The following is a 23,015-nucleotide window of genomic DNA, read 5'->3' on the forward strand; positions in this document are numbered from 1 at the left end:
TAGTCATTTCTTTTAAGGGACTTGTGGGGAAAAATTCTGTACTTTACAATTTAGGCATAAACCAGCCAGAAACAATTTTGGTAATTTTTGATTAATTAAGCATTTCTACTTAGAGAGAAGGGACCAGTGACAGAGCCCTGAAAAATCTCCCTTACCACAAGCAATTTCAGAGTTATGATTATGGCATTCTTGGGAAACAGACAAAATACCACAATGACATAAAATTTAAGTTATAGCACTCAGGGCAAAATTCAGTTAACAAACAGAGCAGTAAGTAGCCACTTAACTTTTTCAATCATTTCTCTAAAATCATTTAGTCTTTCTTTGACATTTCCCCTTTAAGGATTGCCTTCCTAGTTGATCAGAGGTGACCTCAGGAGATACTTACATTAACTGAAATAAACAAGGACTTTCTTCTGATTATTACCTGATTAATACCCTAATTCAATCAAGGTGGATCAGTCTTGGGCCCCTTGCCTTTGTTCTGTCACAGCTGCAACTTCTTAATATTTCTAAAAGATGAAGCAGAGAGAAATATTCTATTGGAAGAAGGAATGTGTGTGTTTATGTGTGTGAAATTGGGAATTGGTCTTTTACATAGAAAAGGGATTGAATAACAAAATGTTAAAGTAACTTTAAAAAAACGAAGCCATGGCAAGTGATGCCTTTATGAAGTAGAAACAAGTCCCTTGAGTGAACTAGAAAGGTAGCAAGCCATAGAATGAAGAATGATAGGCCACTCATCCAGGTGACTTTTTTTTCTCAATTACATATGAAAAATTTTTTAATGTTCATTTTTTAAAATTTTGAGTTCCAAATTCTCTCCCCACCCCAGGCCTCCCCACTTATTGAGAAGGCAAGCAATTTGCTACATTATATATATGTAGTCATGCAAAATATTTTTATATTAACCATGTTACAAAAGAAAACACAGACCAAAAATAAACCATGAATAATAAAGCAAAAAAAAAAAGGATGCTCCAATCTGTAATCAGACTCCATCAGTGCTTTCCCTAGAGGCAGATAGCATTGTTCGTCATGAGTCCTTTCAGATTGTCTTAGATCTCTGTATTGCTGAGAATAAGTCATTCACAATCGATCATTGTACAATATTACTCATTTTAACTGTATTGGTTTTTCTGTAAAAACTTTTTAATTTGTTGTAATCAAAATTATCATTTTTACATCCTGTAATGCTTTCTATATGGTCCTAAATTCTTCCCTTATCCATAGATCTGACAGGTAAAGTATTTTCCATGTCCCCTAATTTGTTTGTGGTATTATTCTTTATGTCTGAATCACGTACCTATTTTGACCATATCTTGGTATAGAGTGTGAGATGCTGACCTATACCTAATTTCTGCCATACTGCTTTCCAGTTTTCCCAGCAATTTTTGTCAAATAATGATTTCTTGACCTTAAATCTTGGATCTTTGGGTCTGAAATGGCCTTTAAAGTTCAGCTCAGTAAGTCTAGGAGGGACTCCTGAAAAGGAACCCCAGTTACTGATAACACATGGAGCTGGAGGCAAGGGAGGCTCTGAGAAGCCACTAGGAGCTTGGAGAGCCAAAGCTTGGTCAGAGGGAGCTGCCACAAAGGAAGGGACCAGGATTCTGTGAGCAGTTCTGTTGTAGTCTAAGGGTGTGAGGAACCCCAGAATGCAAGGGTACAGGGAGGGGGTCTGCCTCGAAAGAATTCCACCACCCAATCCTTCTTTCAGTCAGAGACAAGGTTTGTTGTGTTGCCAATAGAAGCAGGCAGGATTCTAAGAATCTATGAATTTGATGAGGGTAAGATTGATATTTTTATGCAGAAAGACTTGGGAAGATCTGGATGGGATTAAGAAGTGTCAGGTAAGCTAATTAAGTAATCAAGGTGGGCTGAGATGGGCCCAGATGCCTTGGGTGGAGGCACCAGTGATCTGGGCTACTGATATTTGTGGGAAAGTTCCAGTGCTTTTCCTTTTTAGGGGTCCCATTGCCTCATCCCCGTCAGTTCTTCTTGGGCAGATGAGACACACGGAGTGTCAGAACAGGAGCTATGTTCCTCAACCTAATATTACCTTTGAAGTCCCTGGTGCAAAGGGACTGCAAAAGTAGTGTTGCTGAAATAACTCATCTGTAGATTCCCAAGGCAGTAATCTTGTATCTCCTTTTCCCCTTTGGGCTCCCCTGAGGAAGCTCTGGGTTCTTACCTTTCTTCATTTTTAAATATTTATTTTATCTTTAAAATGATGATAGCTATAAGCCTTTGCTAGTGTGGATGCACATACTGAAATGAGAAGGAAATTTAAGGGGAAGCATCAGAGAAGAGGGAAAGATAGATTTAACAAATATTTTATCAGAGCAGTGGAGGGAGAGGTAGGGTTAAAAAAGAGAGGGAATTGTAGATTCTTTGATATAACTTCCCAGAACAGAAAAAGAACATTTATACAGTATAGTGACTATACTCTGGCTTTACTCTCCCAGAGCCAAGCTTAGCCTGAGGGGTTTGTGTGAAACAAAGGGATAGTTAATTCAAAGATGTAGCATGAACAAACATTTTCCGACATAGTCTCCCTTGTTATTATCTTGGTCTGGGGAGGATGAGGAACCGGAGAAATAGGCTCAATTTAGCTTATTCCTATGTTCCATTGGTCCCATCAAATTCATGTCCAGATGCAGCATAACTACTGGATGAATCCTTGTCCCAGTTTCTGCTGGCCTGGGTACAGAAGGTACCTCCTTGCTCCTTGGGGAATGCTGCACTGCCTGCAAACTCTGAAGCTCAGGGATGCCAATGCATCCTCTTGGACCTATTAAAACTCAGGTAATGGCACTTTGATCTATGACCAGATCACCTAAGATAGATGCATCTATGCGGAAGATGTCAGGGACCTGCTCCTAGGAGAAGACAATCTTCATTCTCCTACCATATGAAGAGAGTAGCCTCTTTTCATTGGTTCTGTAATGAAAACTTACTATGTCTTTAAATTTACATGACAGAGGCATATTCACACTCTTTTTCCAGTGGCATCCAGGGTTACTCAGGCCAGCACCTTGTAGTTTGGATTCAATGCTGGGGTGAAATGAGGCTCACTGGAGACAATTCAACAGTTAACAAAAGGAAGTTTATTTAGCTATAACATAGAAAAGATAGACATGGCTCCCACTCATCTGGTCATCAGGAAAGGATACAGGGATTCACATGGTCTCAGGACATCCAACAAATCTGAATGGTCCTGACCCCTTATGGTCCTTAAATGATAAATGATCATGTCAGTGTGGCCAGAGCTCCAGGAAGCTATTCAAGAGCAGCACAGCTTGAGCCTTGCTCTACCATCAGGCCTGTCAAGGTAGCTTTGCTACCTTTTGGGGGAAAACTAGTCTAACCCACATTGTTAAAAAGGAGAGAAGGGAGAACTCAAATTGCTCTTATAACAGTACCACTGGCAGTAATTAGAAGGTTAGGAAGAGGGATAGGCTTGTGATGAAAGATAACCAGTTCTGTTTTGGACATTTTGAGTTTGAGATGCACACTGGCCATCCGTTTTGAGGTATCCCATAAGCAATTGGTTATTCAGGATTATAGCTTGGGAAAAACTAGATGTGGATATATTAAGAAAACTGCTGGAGTACAGTGACATTATGATTTATCTTGTAGCCACTATTTCAGGGGAAAAAGTAAGCCTAGAACCTGATTAGATATAACTGTCATGAACTGCAGCTGTGTTGTGACATACTCCATACCCCATAAGAAAAAGCCTTTTATTATAGAGAATTATTCAGAGTTGCTTCTAGTTGGAACACTGTGTGAATGAATCTTTCTGCCAATAAAATGTAAATTCTTTGAAGGCAGAGACTTTCATTTCTGTCTTTGTATCTCTATAGCCTATCAGAGTTTATTAATAAATGCTTGATTTTGTTCACGGATTGTGAGGGGAAAAAGTTTGAATGAGTGAACATGCGCTGGAGATTTCAGCCTTCAAAAACTGTGATGAACTCTATAGCATGTCACAATTACTGCTTTTAAGTGTCTATCTCCATTTTGTCTACAGGTGAAATTATCCAGATTATGGAACAAAAAAAAGAATTCGTGAAAGAAGCTGTAGTAGACAATCTGTGAGTAGCTTTCATTTTGACGTGCCAGTTGTGCCATGCATAGGGTGCTTGGCCTACAGTCAGGAAGACCTGAGTTCAAATGTGGCCTCAGATACTAGCTATATGATCCTGGGCAAGTCACTTAATCTCTTTGCCTCAGTTTCCTCATCTGTAAAATGAGGATAATAATAGCACCTACCTCCCAGGGTTATTGTGAGGATCAAATGAGATTATAATTATAATTCTATATGTATAATGTTATCACATATAATATATATGATTATAAATTATTGTATATAAATTATAATTTTAAATTGTAACAGTGCCTGGCACAGAGTAAAAGCTATGTTAGCTGTCATCATCATCATCGTTATTATTATTTGACCATATTATACAGAAACTTTTTTAGAAATAATGAGGTATTGGTGGAAATAAACTGACTACAGACAGCTTAAATTAACTTGAGGCCTGGGATTGAACACTTAACACAGGGTCAGGGAAAGAGGATTGTCTGGCTGTGACTCTATCCCCTATTTGGGTAATATTTATTTCCTAGGTTATCCCTACTGATTCCAGCATGATACTCAGCAATTTCTCAGAGTGGAAAATCATACACTGGATCTGAATGCAACTAGGTTGGAACAACAAGATGAAATTTTCATGAGGTCAGCTGAAGGATAATGATAGCTGACATAGTATAGCTGTATTAGTCCAGCCAAATGTAGGTCTGAGGAACCCCCACTAAAAGCAGAAGACCATACTAGAAACACCAAGAATACAAAAGGAAGTCTCACTTTTGTAGTCTTTGAGACTTAAGGCTAGTTCAAATCAGGCCATTCTCATAGTATTAGGGATAGCATTGCTATTCACTTTGGACGCCATCCTAGTTAGTAAGGATTTTAGACATTGTTGTTTCCTGCCCAACTTCTAGAGAAACAAACAAACAAACAAACAAAAGTAGACTGTTTTCAGAAATTATAGGGAATAATGTGCCACCTATGAAAATGGATGTTTTCTCTTTTCTCCTGAGCTCTCCTCATCCCTGATTACAGATAGGTTCCTTCATCAGAAGAAAGACTAAATGTTTTCTGTCATGTCAGTAAAGGATGGAAAGTTGAAATGTGAGGCTATGCTGGGGCTACAGGTTTTAAAAGTCTTTGATCTAGTGTTGGCAGATAGTCATTGTATCAGGTTGCCCCTCCATACTGATGGCATTATTTTTTCTGATTCCTCTTAACAGTATGCAGATGGTTATAATTTGGCCAGTTTCAATTCTATAAATTACATGAAAGCTAACAATGTCCTTTCAACTGTAAAGCTTTCAGTAAATGAGATTTTGCCATGTGGTTTCTCTTTCTACAAAAAACAGCTTGTGGAAAACCCAATAAAGAAAGCAGTGCCTTCATATAGCATAAGGTCAGAACAGAAAATTCAGTCATGAGACTTTTCTTCTTTATTTGCCTGGAAGAAAGTCCATTTTCCTGTAGTTATTTAGAACTGGGGGGAAAAAAAGGATAGCAAACTACAACTGTCTGTGCTTTCTCACTTTTAGAGTTAAACAATCATCAATACTTAATATTGGAAAAACTAAAGAGTATTTTCAAAGAACCTGATATGTTCTTCTGTGGTACTTTTGTAAATGATATGGTATGGGACTTGGGCATAGTGGAAAGAGCCCAGGTTTCTAGTGTTGGCCTTTCATAACTATCTGTACAACTTAGGTCTGTTTGTTTGTTTTTTAAATCTATCTGGACCCTATCTGTAGAAGGAAAACATTGAATTCTAAGGTCCCTTCTAAATGTCTGTGCTTCTTTAGGCCTCAAAATTATTTGTGGTAGGGAGCATAAGTATTATTCCTGTAAATAAGCAGAGGTTAAGAATAGACTATCACAATATAAAGACCCACCTAATAAAATGAAAGTCTCCCCAAAAATAATGATAGTAAATTTGAGCCACAACTCTTAAACTCTGATTTTCTTCAGAAATAAAGAAGAGACTGCATGCTATCGGAACATCATTGGACTTCATTTTTTGCCATCACTTGCCCTTTTTTGGATGAGTAGTAAGAGGGATTGTTAGTGGTTTCATTTTAGAATTCTTTATTTCTATGTGTTTTTCAAGATTTGGTGAGATAAAGGAAGAAGACACAGTGAGTGATGGTGCGACGAGGTCAGATGGCTACCTGGAGTACATCTTTAAATATGCAGCCAGAGAACTGTTTGACATGGACATCAAAGAAATCACTTACAGAGCATTGAAGTAAGTGCAGTTTGAGTTTGAGTAGAGATGGAATTCCCCAAAGTAACATTTCCACAGAACTTGTGACAGTAACTAACTGACTGGGAGAATAAAAACTACTGTTTTTGAAAGATACCTGATATTGAAATGTGAAACCCTCAGTCACCACAAAGTCAGATTATTTTTTAGTATGAAGTCATAGTATAAAGAAAGACCTATTTCTTGTACTTCCTGTAATTTGCCACAAAACAAAATAATCATTTGAGATTTTTTTTCTGACAAGAACCATAAAACGAAGTGGCAAAACCACTGTTATACTTCCTTTTTTTCTACCAGCTATACAAGCCATTTTCCTCCAAAAACTCTAGTAAAAGGCCCACCGTTCAGCTGTCCAGCATGTAGCCAATTTGGCCACATTTTTTGGCCAAAAAATGTTTTGTTTTGTTTTTTAATAAGCCATCCCATACAAACCCAATTAGGACCTGACCACCAGCCCACTGCTATTATTAGATAACTACCCTCATGTTTTGTAACTATTATGCATCTCATTTAACATGGATTGTAGCCTTTTGTATTGGTATCTTATCCCTTTACTACACTAAGCCCTTAATGTAGTAGACACTGTGCCTCCCTCAGCATAGAAGCAATTCATTCTTGGTTTTAGCCTGCTGCAGAGGGTGACTTTTGTATTCTGCATGTATTTGAAAAATGTATGTTGTATGCTAGCAGACTTAGGTCAGTGACTAGTTGTAACTGTGCAAATGTGTCCCATGCCATGTAAATTTCTTGTTATGTGGCCCACTATTGGGAAAAAAAAATTGGGTAACCTAGCATCTCCAAATCTATTCTGTTTTACAGAAACAAAGACTTCCAAGAGATCACTCTGGAAAAAAATGGGGAAATAGTGCTACGGTTTGCTGCTGCTTATGGCTTTCGAAACATCCAGAACATGATCCTGAAACTTAAAAAGGGCAAGTTCCCATATCACTTTGTAGAGGTCCTAGCCTGTCCTGGAGGTAAGAATGAAATAAATTAGGATAAGCTTTAACAGTGTGGCTTCGTCAGTTGACCAGGACATTCCTTTGTGCTGAAGGTTCAGCCTGTGAAGTATAACCATGAAATAAGGAATAGCTTTAGTTTCACTGGAGCCTTGACATTTTTTAAAATAAATTTTTATTTTATTTTATTTATTGTTCCATTGTATCCCTACCCCCACCTTCCCCAGAGAGCCATCTCTTGTAACAAAGAATTTAGAAAGAGACAAAAAGAAAAATGAAACTCCACAAAACCAACCAGCCCATCTCAAAGACTGAGGTGGCTCCTGCCACCCCACCTGGTGGCCTCCCACTTCTGGTGGCAGGAGTCTTCTCATGTCTCTGCTTCTAGGGATCAAGCTTGGACATTATCAATTCACAGCATTCAGCTTTGATTGTTTCGTTCTTTCCATTTACATTTGGGTAGTCACTGTACATTGTTTTCCTGCTTCTGCTTCACTTTGTATCAGTTCATAGAAATCTTTCCATGCTTCTCTGTATTCATGTTCATCATTTTTTTTACAGCATTACATTCATATACAGTAATTTGTTTGGCCAATTGATGAGAGTCTATATTTCCACTTCATTGCTACCACAAAAAGTGCTACTATAAATATTTTTATATGTGAAGGCCCCTTGAAAATTAGCCTCCTTTCCTTATATTTGATAAAACAACTCCTTTAGGTTGGCAGGACCAATATGTAGCAGCATTTTTGCTCTGCAGCAGGGGCTTTCAACCCTAGGTCTGAGAATTTTTTTAAAAATTTATTTTGATAACTATACTTTAATAAAATTGGTTTCCTTTGTAATCTTAAATATTTTATTTTATGCATTTTAAAACATTCTTTGAAGGGGTCCATAAGCTTCACAGAACTGCCAGAGAAGTCTGACATAAAAACCATGGAGCACTTTCTCTGTAGAATAAATGTGCTCAAGAAGCAGTTAATCTAGATCAATCGCTTAATGTTCAGTCAAACACTGCTTTTAGTCCCTTCTCACCAGCTATCTTCCCACCCTGGAGAAATTTCTTTTGTGATGCTCACTCTCCTGATTGGTAACTTCCTAGCTCAGGCTGCCATTTCATGAGGGGGCCTCCCATGCTTACTTCACTCTTTGCTCGATTCACTGGATTTCTGTTTCATCACCAGCCACCTTGTGGTTGCCCAAGTACTTTCCTTCCCCCTTTAGTTCCCCTTTATGCATTGTCTTCCCCAGTTAGAATTGTTTTTGTTGTTGCAGAGACTTTAAAAGAAATTTTTTTCAGTTCAAAATTCTCTTCTTCCCCTCCACTTCCCCACCTTTTGAAAAGGAAAGAAAAAGCAAAACCCATTACAAATATGTATAGTCATACAAAACAAATGTCTAAATTAGTCATGTTTTTTTAAAAAGGCAAAAAAAAGAAAGAGAAAGCAAATACATTTCAGTTTGTACTTCAAGTCCATCAGCTCTATCTGGAGGTGGATAGCATGTTTCATCATGAGTCCTTTGGAATTGTGGTGGGTTATTGTGTTGATCAGAGTTAGTAAGTCTTTCAGAGTTGATTGTCATTACAGTACTACTGTTATTGTATACCTTGTTGCTCACTTCACTTAGCCTCTGTTTTTACAAGTCTTGCCAATTTTTTTTTTCTGAAACCATTGCCTTCTTTGTTTCTTTTTGATAGATTCTTTATGAATGCAATAGTATTCCATCACATTCATATACCAATTGGGTATATACCATATGCCCAGTTGAGGGGCATTACCTCAGTTTCCAATTCTTCACTACCACAATGCTATAAACATTTTTGTACACATGAGTCCTTTTTCTCTTTTTTTTTAAATCTCTTTGGGGCATAAAATCTAGTAGAAGTATTGCTGAGTAAAAAGGACATAAAGTTAATGGCTTTTTGGTTGTAGTTCCAAATTGTATTCCACAATGGTTGGACTAGTTCGCAACTCAACCAACAGTGCATTAGTGTAACTGTTTTCCCACATCCCCTCCAGCATTTGTCATTTTAGACAATCTGATGGATGTAAGGTGTCACCTCAGAGTTGTTTTAATTTGCATTTCTCTGATTATTAGTGATTTAGAGCATTTTTTATGTGGCTATTGATAGCTTGGATTTCTTTTTCTGAAGACTACCTGTTTATAACATTTGAACATTTATCAATTGAGTAATGATTCTTGTTCTTGCAAATTAGTTCTCTATTTATTTTAGAAATTAAACCTTGATTAGAGAAAATTCCTATGAAAAATTTCCCCATTTCCTGCTTTTCTAGCAGCATTGATTTTGTTTGTGCAATCCATTTTACCTTCTGTGAACCTCTCTGTGTCTTGTTTGGTCATGAACTCTTCCCCTATTCATAGATTTGACAGATAATTTCCCTCCTTGGAATTTAAGCTACTTGACTATCTTGTTTGTGTGTATATGTATCCTCAGCATTCAGCACAATCTTAGAAAAGAATAAACAATAAATGTTCTGTCTATCCATATGTCTGTTTATCCATCTATCTATCCATCTATCTAATAAATATCTATCTAATAAAGTCACTAAAGGATGAACAACGGCCTCACCATATCCATTCCTGCTAGTATGTGGCACTTAACCCTTATGCCTTCCTTTGGAGAAAAAGACGTGGGATGTTCTCATGCAGTTTGTAAAGCTATAACTGAAGGGACTGAATTTCACCAATTTTTTGAAACTGTTCAAATTCCAAGAAAATAAAATATTTATTTTAGTTAAAAATGTATATCCCCCCACAAACCCTTTAACAAACATTTATCAGTTGTTAATTGAAGCAAAGGCTATGTCCTTTAACTCTGACACCATAGTATTAACATCACCTTTTGTATTTGATTAGAGTTTTGTTGCCTTTCAATGCTGACTTTATTTACATTGTTTTTGTCATTGTGTTTATTATTATTTTGGTTCTACTTTCTTCATCCTGCATCAACTTCATATAATGCATCTCATGAGACAGTAAATTTTAATCAAGGCTTTGTTGGAATATCTCCTGTCAGGTACCCGGTTCAGGAAATATAGTCACCACAGCTATTGAACCTAGAATTATGAGTGCGTTTTGTGGTTTGGGGTGCCTATACCCCAATTGAAAGGCACTTCCAGCAACTTCTTAACTTTTAAGGAGACCAGAAAGAAACTTAAGCAGCAGTAGTCTGAGAATTCAGTGATATCTATTATTGTGCTATCATTCTCAGAACACTAGGGCATATTTTGTGACCTCCAGGTACTGCCTGTGTCTTCTTTGATGTGTTGAATTAGCTACTGTGCCTTTCTGGCATAGCAGCCACTTAGCATCAGGCCAGTTTAGTATAGTTTAACAGCCAATGGAATAGCTGCCTAGCTTGATGCCACAGCTTGACAGCTTAATCAGTTATTGACACTGGTAGAAAGTGGAAGAAGGAATGATCTACATTTTGATGTGTCCCAGAAAGTGTTTGTGCCCCAGTAGAGAACAGCTCCTGTATTCAGCCTGATGGCACCTGATTTTGATTGTGATGGAGCTGTCATCTTACTGTAGTATAAGTATTCCCTCCACCTCTGAAGATTACAGCTTCTCCATCTAAACCTTTTTATTCTGTGTAATTCTTTTCTGTATCTTTCCATAAATTCTTCAAAAAGGATTTATTCAACATGTCAGAGGCCTTCTTGTGTTTCTTTTAATGTTGCATAGATACCACTTTAACACTCAGGTAGATTGTATGTTATTCCTTCCATTTACTTTATGAACAGTCACTTTGTCTTTGATGCAAAATCATAGTTCTCAGTATATTATAAGCCAGCCTACAATCACCATATTCCTTTCCATTATCTTTTACAACCTTTGTTTATGTAAATTATTTTTGATAATTAATAATTAACACCAGAGTTATCATGTGGAAAATGGATCAAATTTATGCTACTTAAACTCCAGGAGCAGACCTAGGAAACTAGGAGGTAGATGTTTAGGAGGTATAATCCTGCTGATTAGGATTATTTTCCTAACAATAATTGCCTCAAAGGGCTGCCTCAGGAAGTAATAAGTTCCATATCACTGGTAGTCTTCAGATATAGGCAGGAAATAATTTGCTAAAAAATTTTGTAGAATGGATTCCTGCTTCAGAAAAGGATTAAAATAACCCTGAGACCCTTTCTTACCCATAAGAAAATGGGATTCTATGAAACTGAATATCTATATCTATATTTATGTTAGGGCACAGGAGTGAGGGGTACTACACCCTTTACCAAGCCTGGCAAGTAGTCCTTTTAAGCTAAAACAGTTTTAAAAAAAATATGCTTTTACCTGACTTTATTTTGTGTGTGTGTGTGTTGTGTGTGTGTGTGCATGCATATGCATGTATGTATGTGTGTGTGGGCTTATGTGTGGGTTTGTGTTCTAAAGGATGCTTAAATGGCAAAGGTCAAACTCAAACTGAAGATGGGAAACCAGACAAGGCACTGCTGAGACGAATGGAGGAAGTGTATGCTGAGATCCCTGTGCAGCTTCCAGAAACTAACACACATGTGCAGAGACTATACCAAGAGTGGCTAAATGGTACAGACTCCCCAAAGGTCCTGGAAGCCCTGCACACCACTTACAGTACTGCTGAACCCCCCACAGACAACATGGATATCAAGTGGTGACAGCAAAGTTGGTAAAAGGACTTACATGTGTAAATGACACTGGAAACATTCTATGCAATCAGGAACACATTCTTAGGATTTTAATTATGAAGCAGGTGGGTTTTTCCCCTCAAATTCCAAATGCTTTTTTTTTCCTGAAAAGCCTGTATATAGTCTCTTAGGTCTTCTATTTTCTCAGTTAGCTTGGTGCTGTACCTTTGAACAGTACCTTTTGTCAAGGAAGAATGATTTCTCTGAATTTAAAAAATATTCTTTGTCCTAAGGATTATTTTAAAGATACAAGATATAAGGACAGTGAATGGTGATCCCTTAGCCAAGACCAAAATTTAAAAAAAAAACTTTTTTAAACTTGAAACATAATATGTTAAAGAGAAATGATTGAAAAAGCTTCATGTAATCTCTTGCAAAATGTATCCAGGAACCCAAAGATGAGTAGTTTAATGCAATGCCTGGAGTAAAAGGGGTGGTTTACTATCAAATGGAATGGATTTTTAGATCAAAACATGCAGCATAAACAAACAATTTCAAGGCCAGGAATTCTCTCATTGGAAGAAGAGTCAGGAGAGGGAACCAGATGTAAATACAGGGGCCCAAAGCCGCTCTGAAAATCAAGAGGCAGAGGGAATAAAGAGATAGAAGACCCATCATGAGGGTCTGTGGGAATGAGGACAGAGGCTAGGGGCGCAGGGTACAGGGGATGGGGTGGTGTGAGTCTTCTAAGGTCATTGTATACATGTATTAAAAAGAGAAGAGGTATAGCTTTGATAGAAGGCATCATTAGTAAGATGGAAAAGGAAGAGGGGTAGCTGAGCAAAGAGCTCACGATAAAAAATTTTTTGAGTGGGGAAAGTAGTAGAAGAAGGAATTGTCATAAATAGGCACGTGAGGTTTGGGGATGTTCAGGCTCCTGGATCCTAGAAGCCAAGTATAGGTGACATAGAGCAGGAACACAAGGACCGCACAGAAGAAGGCAAAGCCACCCAGGCTGGGAGAGGGTGCAAGCGATTGGGAGCCCCCTTACCACCACACTTTGCAACCTGCATTGTGGTACACAGACCCTATATGGAGGAGGTCCAAGGAAAAGCACAATGCCAATGTCAATGAATAATTCACCAAACCACTTAGCAGAATCAACATTGCATTTGACCATGATTGTGAAAGAGATGGGAAATGTAAACAACAATCCTATAATTTATGGAGATTAACCTCCATTTCACTATAATCCTTGAGACACTAAGCAAATGTCTTTAGGATTTCAATAGAAGACAGTGGAGGTGGAATTAAAGAGCACATAGAGACTATCTTTTAGCAGACCTGCTTCTCCAAAGTACTTGGACAAAACTTTGTCATCAGAATTAGACCTATAAAAATAACTAACATTTTTTGCTTAGAAATTTTTTCCAATTTTCTAATTTTATGTTTTAAATAAAATGCTCTGTAAGTCTCCCCAAAGAAATGCCTATCAGAACCTAAGTCATTCTAGGAAGCAATTGTTGAAAATGGAAAACAGCATTGGTCTGGGAGTGAGGAAACCTTGGTCCTAATTGTGACTACTCCAACTACCTGTGTGGCCATGAGCAAATCATTTTTGCCTCAGTTTTGCTATCTATAAAATGATGAAATCAAACTAGGTGATCTCAAAAATCCTTTTCAACTCTAGTATTTCTGATTCCTTTTCACACCCCTACCTTTTTTAGTCCCGTCTTTGCCTTCCTTCTTCTCTGTTGGCAGCTTCCAAATCAAAAGGGTTTTTGTCTCTCTCATGCAAGGGAAATTAATTTATCTATTCATGCTCCATAAACCACTTGTGTAGCATAGTCTTCCTCTCATCCACTCCAAGTACTAATGGTTGTAGCCTTTCTCTTCCTAAATAGAAATAGGGGTTGGGGGCACGGGGGAATAAATATAAGAAATTAGTTGCAGGGAAATAGTCTAGAAATACACAGTTCAAAACAATCTTTGACTGGACACAGTAAATTCTGTGAAAAAACAAACGTATAAGTAAATGCAAATTTTCCTGAACAGCCTTTGAAGATTGTCAAAATAACTTTGGTTTCAGCTCTCATATTTATGATGATCCCTCAGTGTAACTACAACGTTGTATGATTAGATATTAGATTATCAGTATGTTTTATATATACCTGTGTTTCTTCACATGATAGATAATTATGTATACTGTGATAAATTATATATTTTAGACATGTTATATGCTTGGTTTTTGTTTTGTCCTATTTTTTTCTCTGAAAAAACTCTCCAAGTAATAAAATATAAGGGATAATTGTGGAGAAGTAATTGAATAATATAATTCTCCCTAGGAGGGGTTAGAACCTGGAACCAGATTCAATAAACAAATCAACAACATTATTAAGTACCTACTTTTTGCCAGGTACTTTGCTAAGCTCTGAGGATACAAAGAAAAAGAAAAGCAAAATCAGGTATATGTTTCACCATCTTTTGAGTCCACATGCCCAAATGACCTCTCCATGGTGCTTCTACCAAGCTGTAGCCTAGAAACAAGATGAAAAGGACTAGTAGACAAAGAAGCTGTTCAGTCTCTTCTTAATAGGCCTGGAACATGGAACTTGGCACTGGGTACACGTCTTCGCATTGTTCCTAATGCTATTGTTTTTAAACTGAAATCAAGGAAGCTATTTTTAATAATTAATGTCAGTGGATGAAAATAGGACAGACTTAGAATTAAACCTCTTCACAATAGCTAGCACATACCCCAGTTTCCTACTTCACATAGAGGTGTCTGAGGCAAAAGCAAGTTGTGACCCAATAGTTGAGGACCTCTCCATTTTAATCTCTTGAGGGGTATGTAATGATGTTTGCCATATAATTGATTGTTAATCTTGTCTTCACATGTTCCTTTGCTTCTGTTTAAATAGAAGAACTCTAGGTACAAAGGAAGAAGTGAAAATAGATTAATAGAGCTTTCCTCCCCCTTCCCCCCATGCTTTATTTGTATTCTTTTGGTTAGAATTCAAATTCTAGATAGAATTTAGTGGTCCTATATCTTATAATGTATTCTTGGTAGTGCTGCTTTTAACCTATACTGTGATCATCTCATGAAGAGATAGGGTAAAGCTATTGATGAGATATCATCCTTAGAGAGGAGTGGAGGTAACTTCCTACAGACTCCTCAACCTGTATATACTTTAGTGTTTTGTAGCATACTGTACAAAAAGGCAAAATAAACTCGTGATAGCAGATATTTCTAGTAGCCTCTGTTGGGTGTTGTATGTGAATGCTTTTCTCTGAATTCTGGTGCTATGTTTCTCAAATATGAAATATGAATATGTCAAATAATATATTTAATTGTGACTGGCATCTTATTATATCACCTGGCCCAGGATATGGCCCCATAAGCACCTACTACTTAGTAATACCTTACATTTATAATTACATATCTTTTCACATTCACTATTTTAGCTGGGGAAGCAAGGTGGCACAATGGCCAAGGCACTCAGCTTGGAATCAGGAAGACTCATCTTCATGAGTTCAAATACAGCCTCAAACACTTACTAGCTGTGTGACCCTGAGCAAGTCACTGTTTGCCTCAGTTCCTGGAGAAGGAAAAGGCAAACCACTATAGTATCTTTGCCAAGAAAATCTCAAATGGGGGTCACAAAGAGGGTCCCATGACTGAATAACCACAATAATCTTAGTTGACTTTTCCTTGCTAACGATGGTCAAGATGTTCAGCTTTATACCAGTCTTGTGATAGAGGAGAATGCTTCCTGTGGGTTGCCTTATTTTATGCTGTACAGTAGAGGACAGAGCTAGGGGTAGAGCTTAGAATTCCCAATTCTAGTTAAGGTCTCTCCAGCCCTACTTTATACTTTGTGTCTGTTAGTTATAAAGGAGGCCCTTTTATCACCTATCTTGACTATCAGACTTGACTACTGAACTACCCTAGGTTAGAACTTCATAGTTCAGTAGTCTCTCTTTATAGAATATGTAAGCAGTATATAATCATGTACTTTGATTTAGATCAACATTCCCCAGCATTCCTTTATCTGAGTTCCAGTGAATTCCACCTTTGATTATGAGACAATTTTCTGGGAATAATAAGCTGATAATGGCAGCCAGAGGACAAGTCATGTAACACAGCTCTAGGGTGGGTCTCTGGTGAAGCAGAAAAATGATAAGACGTCCAGATAAAGGACTGCTGTGATTGGGCACTAGTAAGAGGAGTGGGCCAATGACCTGTAGCTCCTGGGGTGGTAAGAAGTGTTCCTAGATTAATGGAAACTAGCTGTTCCCCTCCCTTTAGAAGCTACCCTCCTGGTTGCTGGTAAACCCTGCCACCTGTTAGAGAAAAGCCATAAAGCCACTTATCCTCTTTCTAGTTACCAGGAGAAATAGCCAACATGTTTGAGCTTTCTTTATCTGTTGCTTCCTTTTACCTACTATTTAAAACAACAGCAACAACAACAAACAATGATTCTGACCCCACTTATTTATTATTCACATTGGGAAAGATTATAGAAATATTATGCCATCCCATCTATTTTGTATTTCCTACAGTGGAACAGGAGCTGAGCTGAGGCAGGAGGCAGAGAAATCCACAGAGTTATACAAAGTTGCTAGTATTTCTGAATGTTGATACAATTCATTCAGGATTCACATATGCACCTTTAGTAAATTACCAGTTCCCAAAGGAAAGAGCCAGCTGTTCATTGGAAAGCAGCTGCTAAGCCTTGGCAGTTCAGCCTCCTTCTAATAACTTTCAAACCTAATCCTTGCACCTATGAGGAGGAGAGAAAACTTGGTCATCAAGAATGGTGAGTCCAACTGAAAATATGCATTTGGCCTATCTGTGCTTCATACAATCTAACAATGGTACTAGGGCCTGACATCACTCGTAATCTCCTCCCACCCCCTCCATCTCCCACTGGTGGTTAGCAGAACCCAGAAAGCTAAACAGCAATCATTTTTGATGCTGACTTTCTGCAAGTGTTTATACTTTGTGAACAGGAGACAATTCTTTGACAGAGAGTAGCTAAGATAATAGATCTAGAACTGTTACTGAACCAGGCCTAACCAGAGTATGGGCCCTGGTAGCTGGAGCTTTTCATGCTGGGTTTAAATTATTGTTCTGTCATTCCATGCAAATATAGGATGAAATTTGCTTATTTTGAAGAATCCTAGAGACCAAATCATTACATTTGTTTTACTTTCTTGTGGGTTAGGTAATTAAGATTCAGGGAACAAGAATGTATCATTCCCTTTGGACTTTTAGGGAGGTTTAATAGAATGTGAACAGGACTTGAAGTCAGAAGATAAGGATTTTAGCCCTGGCTCTTCCACTTTCTCTGACTGCTAACTGGCCTGAAATTCTCTGTACCTGCTAATCTAAAGAAATCCTAACTGAGCTGAGTGGCCCACTGGAATATTTACCACGCTAACTTAAGTACTCCATTCTATTTGTCTACCTTCTTTAAACTATGGTAATTGCGGGCTATGCCATCCTATGGGTTGAAGGCTATGAACTCAAAAATAGGGGAAAAGAGTTCCATTTCAGTTCACATGACCAGGAAGATGGCAGATTATTCACTTTTTCCTGACCTTTACCTCTCAAACCCTTTTTTAAAAATGCACCAGATATAGAATAATTGGCAAGGAATCCACAGAACAAAGGAGAGAAATCTATAAGGTAAAGTCAGCAGAAATTAATACCCAAAAACTCTGTATTCAAAGTGTATACTTAGCAACCCTCCCCAAACAAACTTCAGGTTTCTGGCATAGACATAAAGCTGACAGGGGGTCCATCTTGGTATCCCACCTGCTGTAGAGATGCTGCTAATACACCTTACCCACTGCCCCCCGCCTCCTTCTTCTCAAGTGGTTGGGCAGAGCCAGTTGGCTCCTTTCTGCAGGGGACCAGAGCAGGACAAGCTTATCTTGGGGTCCCCCAAGTTTGCAAAAAACTTCCTGAAACACCTTACCTACACTTTCCCCACTATGTACAAAGCAGCAGATTCAACCTAGCCACAAAAAGGAAAGGTGGGGAGTCAAAGGAGGAATTAGGATTGGGGGCAGCATCTGTGACTGAGCTAGGACTCGAGGAAAAGAAACTGAAGCCCAGATTGGGTTAAGTACTGCATCCCAAGAAGGTATTCAACCCAGCAAACTTTATATCACCCAATGTAGAAGCTGGCCTAGCAGCCCATCAAAAATTTGTGGGGGTATGTTTGGTACCAACTGTTCTTATTATACTACTTTAGTATATTTACTAAGAATGAATTATATCTAACCAACTAATTAACAGCAATTAATAATCATGAGGAGAAGCATACCAGTGAGGGCTTTTGATCTATAATATTGGGAGGGGGAGGAATTCCCAACCCCTTCAGGATATCCCTAGAAAAGTGAGAGGAGACAGTTGTCCTCTGGGGACCTAGTCTGCCAGTGTGAACTAGGTCTGGAAGAACCTGTACTGCAGTGAAGGAAAAAAAACACAATTATCAATCATGACTGTAAATGTGAATGGAATAAATTCACTGCGGGGAAATTACACTAGGCTTAAAGGCAACATAGACAGCAAAATAATATCAACATTAAAATACATTTGCACTAAATAGCAAAGCAGCTACTTACTTAAAAGAAACATTAACCAAATTATACAGGGAGAAATAGGCAGTAAAACTATAATAGCTGAGCACCTCAATGTATTTCTTACAGCCCTAGACTAATCTAGCAAAAAGATAAAGAAGAAAGTTAAAGACTGAAGTAGAATTTTAGAAAAATTAGATAGGATAGCTCTCTAACAGTTGCAGAATGAGGAGTGAAGATATAAAGGCTTCATAAACAAGTACAGAAAAGCAGAAATGTAAGAAAAAATTATAAATAATAAAGCTCCTTTGAAGAAAAGATTCAACTTAAATGGAGACCGAATAATTTGTTCCTAATTAATTGGATAGTCAAAAAAAACAAGTCTTAGAGACAATAGATAATTTCATTAAAAAAAAACATTAAGACAACATACCAAAACTTTTGGGATGCAGACAAAGCAGTTTTGGGGGGAAAATTTTTATCTCTAGAAACTTTTATCAATAGAAGAGAAAAAGAAGATCAATGGTTCTAGCATGCAACTTTTCAAAATAAAAAAGCAACAAATAAAAAACTCCAACTAAATGCAAAAATAGAAATTTTGTAAGTCAAAGAAGAGATAAAGTTAAAAATAAAAACCCATTGAATTGATAAATAAAACAATAAACAATTAGTTTTTTCTAAAAAAACTAATGAAATAAGAAAGCCAATTTTGTTTTTAAAATTACAAAAATTAAAAATGACAAATTAAGAAGAAATAAAGGAAAACATTAGGAACTATTTTGTCTAATTAAATGCTACCCAAACTGTTAACTTAAATTTCAGGATGACTGTATACAAAAATGTAAAATACCCAGCATAACAGAAGATATAAAGAATTTAAATAACTTGATTTCAGAAAAAGTAATTGAGTAAGACATAAATAAATTTCCAAAGGAAAAAAAAATGAGAACAGCTGGATTGACAAGTGAATTTCTCAAACCTTTACAAAACAATTAATTCCATTTTTATATAAATTGTTTGCAAAAATAGAGACAACATCCTACCAAACTCTTTATATGGGATAAATATGATCTTGATATCTAAGCTAGGGAGACATAAATTAGAGGAAAAAATTATACATCAGTTTCACTAATGAATATCATTGATACAAAAATATTTCATACATTATAAATAAAGAGGCTCTCACAACATATTTGAATGATGACCAGGTTTATATTTATATCAGAATTACAGTATTTGTTCAATAGTATAAAAACAATAAACATAATATATATTGATAACAAAGCAAATAAAATCGCTTGATATATAAAATCAACTAGCTGCAGAAAAAGCTCTTCTCAAAATCCAGTGCCCTTCTATTTTAAAACACTGGCAAACATAAGAATAAATGGATTATTTCTTTTAATATGGTCAATAGTATCTATCTAAAACCAAGAGTTAGCATTATCTGTAATGGAGAACTCACTGGCTGGAGAAATACTAGAAATCTTTCCAATAAGATCAGTGGTCAAACAGGGATTCCATTGTCACCATTATTGATGCAGAAATGTTAGCTATAACAATAAAACAAGAAAAAAAAGTGAATAATCAAAAGCAAGGGAGAAAAAAACTATGGCTTTCTGCAAATGATATGATGATTTCCTTAATAAACCCCAGATATTCAACTACAAATAGAAACAACTAAGAACTTCAGCAGAGTTGCAGGATATAAAAACAAATGTGCAAAAATTATTTGCCTTTGTGTATATTACCAACAAAACTCAACAGAAAGATAGAAGAAAATTTTAATTCAAAATAGCTGTTCATCTTTTTTGAAGAGGACCAAAGACATCATGGGGTAATGTTTTGACTTGCATAGGAATCAAATTTAAGTGAATAATAGTTGCACAAGTTGTCAGCCTCCCTCTCTTCCAGAATTATCAAAGTCCAGTAGCAAGACAAAAGTCAGGATGACTGGCTGTGGCCCTTGGTATCCACCTCTCCCCCAATTCTCACCTGTGGCTCCAAGAAGCTTATAGCATGTATAGTAGCCACACCCCGGGAAAACTGTGTCAGCAGACAGGCTAAACCAGGCTAAGGGTAACCAACAGGCCTCAAACCCACTGAAGTAAGGGGACATCTACTTCAAACATGTGAAGACATCCCCCCTGCAAAATGGGTAGATGAGAACAAATTGCTCCAACGACCATGGAGACAGCTGAAGCAGGCACTGTGGAGTGCTTAGAGCCTGGTGAGACATTGAAGGTGCCAAGGTCATCCTCTGCATTCAAAATAACTAAAGAGTTTATAAAATATCAGAGTCCACACACTGAGACACACGTGAAACACTCTTTACAAAAATGAAGGAAGTCAAATCATTGAAAAGAATTGCTCACTGTTGGGCTGTGCTAATATAATAAAATTAATAATAATATGTAAATTAATTTATAGATTTGGCACCATACAACTCCAACTACCAAAAGATTACTTCATTGAACTAGACAATACATTTTATCTGGAGGACAAAAGGTTCTCAAGGGAAATCATGAAAAAAAAGGTAGGAAGGAAGGAGGCCTTGCAGTACTAGACCTTGAACTACATTACCAAGCAGTAATCATCAAAACAAGTTGATACTAATTTAAAAAAATAGAAGAGATAATCAGTGGAGTAGATCAGATATTCAAAAGCAATAAGAAAATGAATATGATAGCATAATTTTTAATAAACCCAAGACATTAACTACTGAGCTAAGGGCTTCAACAATAACAACAAAAAAGTTAGGAAAATTGGAAGTCATTGTGGGAGAAATTAGGCTTGGAACAACATCTCATAGCATATACCACATGGATATTTTATCTAGATCTAAAATGCCTAATCATAAACAAATTAGAGGAGTAGGGAAGGAGATTTTTGTTTTGTTGTGTTGTGTTTTGTTTTTTTCACAACTATGGATGGGGAAAGAATACTTGACCAAATAAATGTGTCTTGTGGGGTGTCTTGTACTAGGCAGAGACTACAGACAGAGTCACTAGATCATAGAATATATGGAGGAAGAAAAGTAAGGTGTAAAAAGACTGAAAAACTAGGAGGGGAACAAGTTGTAAAGGGCGTTGAATGGCAAACAGAGGAAATAAACTACTTAGACATTAAAGAGTAATACCGTAAGCAAATTAGGGGAGCGTAGAATAGTTTACCTGTCAGATCTATGGATAAAGGAAGAATTTAGTACTAAACAGGAGATAGAGAGCATTATGGGATATAAAATAGATAATTTTGATTGCATTAAACTAAAAATGTTTTACATAAACAGCATCAGTACAGTCAACATTAGAATGAAAGAAGAGAACTTAGCAAGTTTCTCTAATAAAGTCCTCATCTCTCAAATATATGGAGAACTGAATCAAATTTATAAGAATACAAGCAATTTTCCAAGTGACAAATGGTCAAAGGATATGAGTGGGTAGTTTTCAGACAAAGAAATCAAATCTATCTATACTCACATGAAAAATGCTCTAAATCACTATTGATTAGGGAAATGCAAATTGGAACAATTCTAAGGTACCACCCCACACCTATCAGATTGGCTAATATGACAGAAGTGGAAAATGACAAATGTTAGTGGGGATGTGGGAAAATTAGGACACTAATGTCCTGTTGGTTGAGTTATGAACTGATCCCGCCATTCTGGAAGCAATTTAGAAATATGCCCAAAGGGCTATACAACTGTGCATATCCTTTGACTCAGTAATATCACTATTAGGTCTATATCCCAAGGAGATCTAAAAATAAATATATAAAGAAAGGAAAATGATCTATATGTACAAGAATATTTAGAAATTGATGGCATGCCCATCAATTGGGGAATGGTTGAACAAGTTCTGGTGTATGCTTGTGATGGAATACTTTTGTGCTATAAGAAATGATGAGCAGTATGCTTTCAGAAAAACCTGGGAATACTTACATAAACTGATGCAGGGTGAATTGAGCAGAATGAGGAGAACATTGTACACAGTAACAGCAATATTGTACAATGATCAACTGTGAATGACTTACCTCTTCTCAGCAATACAATGATCCAAGGCAATCTGAAAGGACTCATGATGAAAAATGCTATCCATCTCCAGAGAAAGAACTGATGGAGTCTGGAGGTCAGATTGAAGCACATTTTTTTAAACTTTATTTTTCTTGGTGTCTTTTTTTTTGTGGGGGTAGAGAGGCTTGTGATTTCTTTTATAACATGACTATATGGAAATATGATTGGCATGACTGCACATGTATAACCCATATCAAATTGCTTGCTTTCTCAATGAGTGGGGAGGGGTGGGAGGGAGAGAGAAAAATTTGGAAATCAAAATTTAAAAAATATATTAAAAATTGTTTTTACATGTAATTGGGAAAAAAGAAAAGGTTAAAAAAGAAGGAAAAACACAAATCATTGGTGATTTTGGAGACAGCAATTTCAGTTGAATGATGAGGCTGGAAGCCAGACAGTACATAGT

The 23,015-nt window shown here is 37.0% G+C and overlaps 1 protein-coding gene across 3 annotated transcripts in view; it reads left to right on the forward strand.

Moving 5' to 3' along the window:
- Positions 1-15,193, forward strand: part of NARF (nuclear prelamin A recognition factor) — a 71,868-nt gene extending 56,675 nt beyond the window's left edge. For all 3 annotated transcript variants that reach the window (XM_020987547.2, XM_020987545.2, XM_020987548.2), the window contains 4 exons: positions 4,037-4,100; positions 6,201-6,338; positions 7,176-7,333; positions 11,735-15,193. In XM_020987547.2, the coding sequence (XP_020843206.1) occupies positions 4,037-4,100; positions 6,201-6,338; positions 7,176-7,333; positions 11,735-11,976 (602 nt within the window). In that variant the 3' untranslated portion in view covers positions 11,977-15,193. The remainder of the gene's footprint in view (positions 1-4,036; positions 4,101-6,200; positions 6,339-7,175; positions 7,334-11,734) is intronic.
- The last annotated feature ends 7,822 nt before the right edge of the window (positions 15,194-23,015 follow it).

This window comes from Phascolarctos cinereus, unplaced genomic scaffold (assembly GCF_003287225.1).
Source record: "Phascolarctos cinereus isolate Bilbo 61053 unplaced genomic scaffold, phaCin_HiC Scaffold_5;HRSCAF=322, whole genome shotgun sequence".
Classification (NCBI taxonomy): Eukaryota; Metazoa; Chordata; class Mammalia; order Diprotodontia; family Phascolarctidae; genus Phascolarctos; species Phascolarctos cinereus.